Below are 10073 nucleotides of genomic sequence, written 5' to 3'. Positions count from 1 at the left end.
TTTATAGGTCATGTTATACACATCATTTGTATTGACAAAAATTGGGAACTCACTGGTATCCATCTGATCAATCTGATTTTTTTCAATAATTAATGATTTAACTACCTTGAGTTATATATAAATGAATAGTTCAAATTAACACATTACAAAAGTAGTAAGGAGTTCGGATTCGGGGTTGGTGCTGTGCGCAGCTGCAATTAACGGCTCAAATGCAATATGAGTGGAGATGAGATTTGAACAGTTGGATTGCCAAACAAACGGCATCCGAGCCGCACAACACAGTGCTGTACAGCAGCTCCAACCCCCAATCCGCAGAGTCCAACGACCAGGTGACACGCGTACAATTTTGGTCCTAGTGTCTTGGAATGGAAATAATATTTCATGGTCTACTTGGTGCCCCTACACTTTTCCACCACACATTTCTGTGGGGCCTAATACTACGTGTATGGACCCATAGACGTGTAGTGCAAAAGAGAGTTAGGCACCACATGAAAGCGTCCCAAGACCACTTGATAATTACTCCTTAGACTGCCATGGAATCAGGAATTCTACAAGGCGCTCACTGCAGTGCACCCTGCAGGACAGATCCGAATCGTCCATCTCGGCAATTATTGTTTCAGATATATTTGTTAACTTTGACAGCTAAAAGTTAAGTTTGACCTGTCAAAATTAACAAATATATTAGAACCATTGATTGCCGAAATAAACAGTCCGGATCAACCCTATAAGATGCACTACTGGGAGCACTCTACATAATCCCCGGATCCATGCCATGCTGTCCAAGTCCGAAATAAGAAACGTGGTAAAATAGAGTTTACTATAGTATGATGAGCTGGTCAACATTTTAAATGAACTTAATTATTGGTGGATCTGGTTGGGTTTCAATCAATGGACGGACGACTATGAGACAATCTATAGTGCTCGTCGAAAATACATGTACATGAATATATGTGTGGACTCCATCCGTGTGGACCCCTTGATTATATATCTGTCTATCCCGCACATATGTGAAAAAGTATGATTGAAATTGTGGTTGCCGGATGTATGTGTGCGCTAAAGTTTTACGAGAAAAATCAAGTTGAATGAATTAACCCAAATTTTTCAATGAGTGACGTGGATATGAAAACTTACAAAATAAAGCGACTTAATTGACAAATGAGATTGTACTGAGTCATAGTTTGTGTTACACTGAGAGAGCACACAGGAAAGCGTGCTAGTCTAATTAAAATACTGGTATAGATAACAAAAAAATATTTTGTCGTCTACTGTCACGTACGTGGTGCCACAACAATTTTACTCACAAAACACTTTTTTGTGGAGTCTAGCGCTAAGTGTAAAATTCTCACGTAAAAATGTGTAATGAAGAAACATATTGGGACAGACAAAAAGTGACGATGCCCGAGTAGGGGTGTCAAACGGATCGGGTCGACACGGCACGACACGGGCACGACACGGTTAAATGTGGCACGGCACGACACGGCACGGTTTTAGTGGGCACGCAGACTGGCACGGGGCACAGAAGTGGGCAGGCACGGCACGGAAGTTGGCCTGGCACGGCACGGCACGACACGGTTCTAGCCGGGCACGGGCCCGACACAGTAGTTGAATGGGCACGGCACGACATGGTTTTGGCTGGGCACGACACGACACGGTTCTAGCTGGGCACAACACAAGGCACGGGAAAAAAGTTATTAATTTGACTTGTGACTCATGAATATAATGTGATTAAATGACAATAATTTTAATTACAAAACAAGGCATTTTAGTTTCATAATTTATAAAAAAATAAGCTTTTAAATTGGAACAACTAAAAATAAATAAGGAAAAAACTAATTTTAAAGAAAAAAAACATCCATGTGATTCAAACCCAATTCCTATGGAACTTGGGTTTGAAGCACGGCCCGTTTGACACCTCTAAATGGGCACGACACGATTAAAAATGGCAATCAAGTAAAACGGGCACGTCACGAAGCACGACACGATTTAAGTAAATGGACCCAGCCGATACGATTGAAAATGGCACTACAAGATTAAAAAACGGGCCAGCACGGCACGACACGATTTAAGTAAATGGGCCCAGCCCGGCACGACATGATTGAAAAACGGCACGACAAGACACGATTAAAAAACGGGTAGGCACAGCACGACACGATTTAAGTAAATGGGCCCGGTCCGGCACGACACGATTGAAAAACAGCACGGCACGACACGACACGATTGAAAAACAGCACGGCACGACACGACACGATTTAAGTAAATGGGCACGGCACGGCACGACACGATTGAAAATAGCACGGCACGGCACGGCACGGCACGACACGATTGAAAATAGCACGGCACGGCACGGCACGGCACGACACGATTTAAGTAAACGGGCACGGCACGGCACGACACGAAGCACGGTTGGCACGAAAGTTGAATGGCACAGTACGACACGACACGCACGTTTGACACCTCTATGCCCGAGGACTAATGAATGAATAATTACTGAGGGAGAACAAATCCAAGATTATCACGGCGCCGGATGTGGCCCTTGTGCGTCTATATATTAACAGCTCTTGCCCTTCAACTAAATCTCAGCAGGCACCAGTATAGCCTCTCTCTCTCTCTCTCTCTCTCTCTCTCTCTCTCTCCACATACTACACTCCCATGCATAACACGTTCAGTTTGTTGTTCACTTCAATTCCAACCAACCACTATAACATAACTCTTTTGTAGACCCCCATCAACATACATTCACCACCCTCACTGCCACTCTCTCTCTCTCTCTCTCTCTCTCTCTCCATATAATGAACTGCATACAAACATGGCCGGAGCCCATAGTCCGAGTCCAATCACTCTCCGACAGCGGCATAACCGCCATCCCCGAACGGTACATCAAACGAATCTCCGACCGGCCTTCTTCTTCGCCACTCCAATCACTGGCGGCGGGTGACAACATCAATATCCCCGTGATCGATCTCTCCAACGTATTCTCCAACGACTCCTCCATCCGCAACCACACGCTGAGTCTCATCTCAAGCGCGTGCCGAGAGTGGGGTTTCTTTCAGGTCAGAACAGAACTATATACTACTTCTAGAACTGTTCAAATTATAGAATTCGTCGAGCAGATCATCCAGAAAAAATTAGTTTAATCGGATATTATTAGCCACTTGCTCCGATCGTTACCGAAAAGTGAATAATCAGCATGGTTCAACGCTGAACTGTAAAACAAAATTTTTGCAATACAAATACATTGTTAAATGAATTTTTATGAAATGAGCAATTTAGATTATGGCAATAAAATCTCTTAAGAGATCTCATTGAGATACTCCCTCGAGTAGGTCAAGTCAAAATTGATCTCTCTTATTATCTACTAGTGGTAATTGCACACTATCTATATATGTATATTATTTATTAAATGGATTCGCCCACGTTCCCTTTTGGAAAAAAATCTTCCAAAACAAACAATTGGACCACATCTTAATTTTCTCTCTATCTTGGTACCACATGTCTCTCGAGTCTTCTTCTTCTCCTTTTTTTTAATGCATAGTGTTTCGGGCCAGCTTACGTGCACCTCAGATTAATTCCTACAGTTCTTCTCACAACCGTTTCACACGCTTACGCATGGCGTGAGAGTGAGGTGGCCTCAAGAGTTATTGGCAATGAGAATCGAATCTGAGACCTTTATAAATAGAACAAACACCTAAATTTCAGGCCAAGACCACTTGGCCAACCCTTAGGGTTCTAGTCTTTTTCTTTATATATATCTTTTTCCTTTCAAGTATTAATCTAAGGAAAAGAGAGTGGAAGGTCCTGTCCGTTACTTTGTGGGACCGGACTCATTTTGATAATTCAGATCGTTCACTTTTTAAATCTTGTCGAGAACATCAACGATCTTAAAAATTATGTTGATTGGATATTGTGTAATATGATTTAAGAAACATATTTACTTGACAAAATTTTGCAACATAGGACCGGAATCAATCGTTTCCCCGGCTTTAACTGGGACCCTTGTTAGTGATGACGCCTCATAATTAGTCAAAGTGCACATAAATTAATCCAAATATCCAATTGAACACCTAAGTTATGTAAAGAAAATGATCAGTTTTTTATTTTGTCCGACCAATGGCTACACGATACTTGCAAGAAAACATGTGTCATTTTCCTTTACCCTGTATTAACCAATTTTTTTTTTTTTTTATCGAGGATAGCTATTTATATAGAAAATTTGACAACAAAATCAAGAGTAAGTACCCTTCTCACTGTATTAACAATGGTATTCTTTTGCATCTGAAATTCTAGTTCTGTCCCCGTTTCAGGTGGTAAATCACGGAGTGAGCCACGAGCTAATGAGCCGCACCCGGGAGGCATGGCGCGAGTTCTTCCACCTCCCTCTGGAGGTGAAACAGGGCTACGCGAATTCTCCAGCGACGTACGAGGGTTACGGAAGCAGGCTAGGTGTGGAGAAAGGGATGAAGTTGGATTGGAGTGACTATTTTTTCCTCCATTTGCTTCCTAACACAATGAGGGACCAGAATAAGTGGCCTAAGCTCCCTCTAGAGTGCAGGTAATTTGCACGCGACTCCACTGCGTGTGGCTAAATGATGATTTTTTTTTCTTCTTTTTATTGTCATACAATATACATCAGCGAGGTGTTAATATGTTAGTCAATGGAGGATTTATAGGCTATCTATAGCCCTGAACCCCAAACCTGCTCTCCGTAGGACTCGAACTCAGGTCGCCGGCCACTAAAGAGAAAAATGAGAAAACCAACTTGAAAAGTTTGGTTTCTCCTTTCTTTTTGTTGTTTGGTTTGTTAAATGGTGAGTCATACTCTTTGAAGGTTTATACGGCGAGAAACAACTAAAAATGGAAAAAGTATTTTGTGCTTTTTGGTCACCACCACAACATTTTTGAGAGGCCACACACGATTATTTCGTTTGCTGCATTTATGGAGAAATGATCTCTCGTTTAACAATCCGATTCGTTCATTTTATAGAACTCGATGCCTACGTTTCCGATGCAAAAAATTTAGTTGATTTGATATTTGGTAGGCGACGGTTAAGACTCTAATCATTAATCACTCTTTCGGCAAATATTACTCATCCACGTAGATGTTGATGTTCGATTAACCTAATTTTTTGCATTGATATCGTACGGTAGTTACAAAATGAATGGCTTAGTTCGTGAAATGGGATCACGACTCGTCTAACTTGCATCACATGTAAGATATTGTCAGGATCTCGATTTGCATTCACGAGTGAAAAGCTAAAGATAGATTAAGGGGCTCACGAGATAAAGCCCCAAGTCTAACTTGCATCACGTGTAAGATATTGTCAGGATCTTGATTTACATTCACGAGTAAAAAGCTAAAGATAGATTAAGGGGCTCACGAGATAAAGCCCCAAGAACACCAAATAATTTCTCATGGGTCAAAAATCTAGACGAATCATGATATTTGATTTTAAATTCAGGGAGACTTTCTCTACCGTCTTAAGTCTTACCTAAGATTTTTTTTGGATAAATCAAGTGTTCAACCCAGCTTATGAACGTCTCGACTAAAAATACTAAACAAGACTTGATATGCTTGCATGATAAAGTTTGAAAGAATCTTCTTTCTCCTCTTTTAGAAGATTCAAAGAGTTAATTAGTCTATGTGGGTGAGAATGTCAATTAAAGTTGGCAAATGTGAGATCGTGATATAATTTGTTAATTTGATTGGATGAGAAAAAGGTCTGGCTTCTTTGATTTTTTGATGATTGGACCATTCCTAAGGTTCATGAAGGACATAGCACTTTAATAGAGGTGGAACTCAACTTTATTGACGCAAAATTAGATGAAATGGGGGACCAGCTGTCCCAAGTATGAGTGTTGGCTCCATCTGAGCCGTCCATGGTCGACAATGGACGGTTCAGATTTCATCTCGGCCGAACAGATCTTAGCTGTCCAACCGAGGTAAAATCTAAGCTGTCCATTACAGAGCATAGACGGTCCGAATAGAGCTAGCCCCTATGTTGTGGTCCTCAAATAGAGTTGAAGGCATGCTAACTCGGTCTTCGTCCCAATGAAACCCAAGTAATTTTGAGATCAATTCTACCGTCTATTAATAGAAGACCCAATGGAAATTAAAACAAAAGTCTCGTATGGATAGCTCTCTATACAAGAATATTGGTAACACGTGAAATTGAAATCAACTCACAAACCAAAGGCATGACTTTTTTGGTTCATTTTTTTTTATTAATATATCTTCTTAGTTTCTATGAAAAAGGTGAAGACTATGTACTAAAAAATTTAAGTTACGAAATCATATACTTCTTCTTCTTCTTTTTGTCAATTACTCGGTATCTGATTCAATGGACCGACGTAGAGAATGAGCCATCGACTTGGTTGTTTACATTTTGAAGGGATTTGGTAGCAGAATATGGTGAGGAATTGGTGAGGCTATGTGGGAAATTGATGAAAGTATTTTCAACAAATCTTGGATTGGAACAAGATTACCTCCAGAAATCTTTTGGTGGGGAGGAAATAGGTGCTTGCCTAAGGGTTAACTTCTACCCAAAGTGCCCACAACCTGACCTCACTCTGGGCCTCTCCCCGCACTCGGACCCCGGCGGCATGACCCTCCTCCTCCCCGACGAGGACGTCTCCGGCCTCCAAGTCCGGCGAGGTGATAACTGGGTCACCGTCAAGCCTGCCCCCAATGCCTTCATCGTCAACATTGGTGATCAAATTCAGGTACTTTTTTTGCTTCTCTCTTTCCTTGTTAATTGAATAAATGAAACCTGAGAAGGTGATCAAAATCATTTATTCTGTTGGGCTCTTCGCGTTGATCATATACTCACATATGTCGTGAAGTTTATTCTTAAAGTTATATTCACTATTAATTTTTTCAACATAAACATGATCCAATTGTGGTGTTATTATTTTATTTTTTTGGTCAAAATGGTAGGAGATTTCATTGATAGAAATAAGCATACATTTGAGACGGTTATCAATCTCAAACGGAGACAATAACCAAGAGGTCTAGATACACAAGCCTTAAAATTTAGAACCTCATAAAGACTAATATGGGGATCCCTTGATCATCAGTCGGCAATAACCTCCTAGATGAAGACAAACCGGCACCGAGGATAGCCGGCAAACCCTCGCGGCTACGGCAGCCACAAGAAGCATTCTGACAACCGGATTCCAAAATCAACCAATGAAATTTCTACAAAATTTCAATTGTGGGTTATTGACATTTGCAAGATCTTTTTTTTTTTTTTTTGGGGTTAATGTATGACCAAGTGGAGGAGTTCAACGATATAAACGAGTTCAATTCATGTAGGACCATGAGGTCCCCTGTCTCTGTACATTAGTGGTTGTCTGGTTTTCCACTTTCTAAAGTTTCGAAGTTAGACAACTAGTTTGCAATCCTTTTTTACTTGGGGACAAAAAAGGTCATCTGTCATCCGTCGCGTCCCTTTGTCAATGCATTCATAGCTGCACAATACCGTCGTTATCGATCTAAAAGTATACGAGACAGGATCGCAAAATCGTCAATTTTATCTAGAACGAGGATCACGTGCCATAAATAAAATACCACTTTGTCAATAGCTTCACCGTCGTTATCGATCTAAAATTACACAAGACAAGATCGTGAGATCGTCAATTTTATCTAGAACGAGGACCCCGTGCCATAAATAAAAATACCCCTTTGTCAACAGCTTCTCGTTCGCCGCAACCAAAAGGCATATACTTGTTTTTCTTAAATGCACCAACGTATATTCGAAAATGCACAGGGGAAAAAAAAGTCAATAGCCGATCCAAATTCAAAGTCGCGAAATGGGAACTACCTCCGGAATGAATCTACATAACCCCTTTTTTTCAATACGAGCTCTTCGGTATATTTCTTCTGTATCTGTAGCATTGTCGTACGTTTTATGTTACTCTGTTTTTCGATTAATCGCTATAGAATTCGTGCTAATTGGGGTAATTTTTTAGGTGCTAAGCAATGCAAAATACAAGAGTGTGGAGCACAGGGTGATTGTGAATTCAGCAAAGGAGAGAGTATCGCTTGCCTTCTTCTACAATCCCAATGGCAACATTCCCATTGAACCTGCCAAGATGCTGGTAACAGAGGACAAGCCACCACTGTACAAAGCGATGACGTTTAACGAGTACAGGTTGTTCATCAGGACGAGGGGCCCGTGCGGCAAATCGCAAGTTGAATCGCTAAAATCTCCATGCTGAGGCGTTATTTGATAACCCAATTCGGCACGGAGACTCCTCACGCTTGATGTGAGGTTCACGCGTATGCCCGTTATAGCATGATGCCCTCGGGGTACAAAATAAGTTTTTCTCCTCACTTTATCATGTAAATTATGGCTTTGAATTAGGTTAATCGTCGAATGTAATAGAACCAAATGCTACAGCAGATAAATGCGTACAAATTCGGACACAAATGCAAGTGAGTCCTGCAAGGTCGATATGGAGCCCCGCACACATTGGACGGTTCTGAATGCATTTGTGTTGGGATTTATGCACATCTATTTGTGTTCGTAATATGTTTGTGTTTTCTTAAAATCGGAAAAAAAAAAAAAAGAGAGAGAGAGCAAAAGAGGAAAAAAAAAAAAAAAAGAAGTGTCTTTTCATGCCAATATCCTTATTGATGTGTTACACAATACACATCTTTTTCACTACAGTAATAGCTAGTCGTTTTGGATCATCGCAATGCTTCATTCTAATTTGTTCATCTTGGTTTGGAGATTTTCAACCAGAATTGATTCTAGGTGTGCAAACCCATAGTACATGTTCCAAAACTTTTGATTGTGCCCCCGCTTTAATTCAACTTTTGCCAATGGACAATAAGATTGAGACTCTGCTGGTAGACCGTGGAATTGATCTCTCGAATTAGTTAGTCCAGCGTGTCAGATAAACTGTTGCGGAATAAGACTAGTAAATCAAGAAATTAAGCTTATTTGAGCATCACAAACCCTTTACTCTGTGTCATTGGATGAATTTCAACTCTCTCCCCTATATAACTTGGTATTTGACAAAATGAGCCAATTAATTTTAGATGCCAATTCACCATCCACTAACAGAAGGTCATGACTATTACTGCACCTATACTTTCGGATTAAAAAGTTTTTCTTTTCGCTTCTCATGGAGACATCAAATGCCAGACACGTGTAAAATAATTTTTGCATTTCTATTGCTATTTATATATAGAAATACAAAGTGAACTAGTGATAGTGACCCCCATAAAGAAAGGGACCGGGAGACCCTGCCAAGCACCCCTGCTTGGCAGGAATGCCGAGCGCATCTCGGCCTTTTAAAAGTGTTTTGGACGGTCCGGATGCAAAGATATCGAACGGATTTAAAAAAAAAAAAGAAAAGGAAAAGGAAAAAGATGTTACGACCTGGGCCGTTGATTCCGAAATGAACGACCGGATTAGTGGCTCAGCAGGGGTGTCGCTCTGCAAGGTACCCGGGTCCCATAAAAAGGTCATATTTTTTTAGGTTAATAATTATAAATGTCACATTTTAAACAGGCATGAGTGAGTGCATGTCATTTTCGACCGACCTCCCAACCTCAGAATGGCTTTGTGTTTACCTTTCCATGTACACCGTACATTGTTAATGCGTTATGGTGGTGGCCTGATGGGCTGATAGCAAGTTTTGGATACACGTGCCTCTTTTCTAGATGGAAATTTTTAAATGGATTGGAACACCTATGGCTTTGGAAGTCCGCAATGACGCCTTGAAATGTGACGTATCAAATAAAATCTATATTATATTACAATATATATTATGAGATATAGGCAATTGAAAATGACATATAGAATCGTAGTGGACACTGAAAAGAGGAAGGAGGGAGGAACAGGTTTTTATTTTATTTTTTTGAAGAAGATCGGTGTCATTGATATAAAGTAGATCTGAGGATCGAGTTATAGAGATACAATACACTGAAGAACACGGAGGGGCATGCACCCGACTCAATCTAATAACTCTGTAAACAATCCCAGAAAGACTACTAAAGCACACTTAACAACGACATAAGCGATTGTCTACACGGCGGTGAATGTTCGCAAACCGTTACGAACAAGTTG

General features: G+C 40.6%; 1 protein-coding gene across 1 annotated transcript; it reads left to right on the top strand.

The window, feature by feature from the left end:
• Window positions 1–2554: 2554 nt before the first annotated feature.
• Window positions 2555–8725, top strand: LOC131326023 (jasmonate-induced oxygenase 2-like). The gene is made up of 4 exons (XM_058358565.1): window positions 2555–3050; window positions 4302–4549; window positions 6387–6717; window positions 7966–8725. Exons 1-4 carry the CDS (start codon window positions 2790–2792, stop codon window positions 8212–8214), a joined length of 1089 nt encoding a protein of 362 aa, XP_058214548.1. The 5' UTR covers window positions 2555–2789; the 3' UTR covers window positions 8215–8725.
• Window positions 8726–10073: the final 1348 nt, after the last annotated feature.

Source organism: Rhododendron vialii, chromosome 5a (assembly GCF_030253575.1).
Source record: "Rhododendron vialii isolate Sample 1 chromosome 5a, ASM3025357v1".
In the NCBI taxonomy this organism is placed as follows: domain Eukaryota; kingdom Viridiplantae; phylum Streptophyta; class Magnoliopsida; order Ericales; family Ericaceae; genus Rhododendron; species Rhododendron vialii.
The sequence above is the reverse complement of the archived record's forward strand: the minus strand, read 5'-3'. Positions and strand labels throughout refer to the sequence as shown.

Coding starts and splice junctions, on each gene's coding strand:
- LOC131326023 (XM_058358565.1), top strand. CDS start 2,790: ATGAACTGCATACAAACATGGCCGGAGCCCATAGTCCGAGTCCAATCA. Junction 3,051..4,301: donor GAGAGTGGGGTTTCTTTCAG/GTCAGAACAGAA, acceptor TCCCCGTTTCAG/GTGGTAAATCACGGAGTGAG. Junction 4,550..6,386: donor AAGCTCCCTCTAGAGTGCAG/GTAATTTGCACG, acceptor TACATTTTGAAG/GGATTTGGTAGCAGAATATG.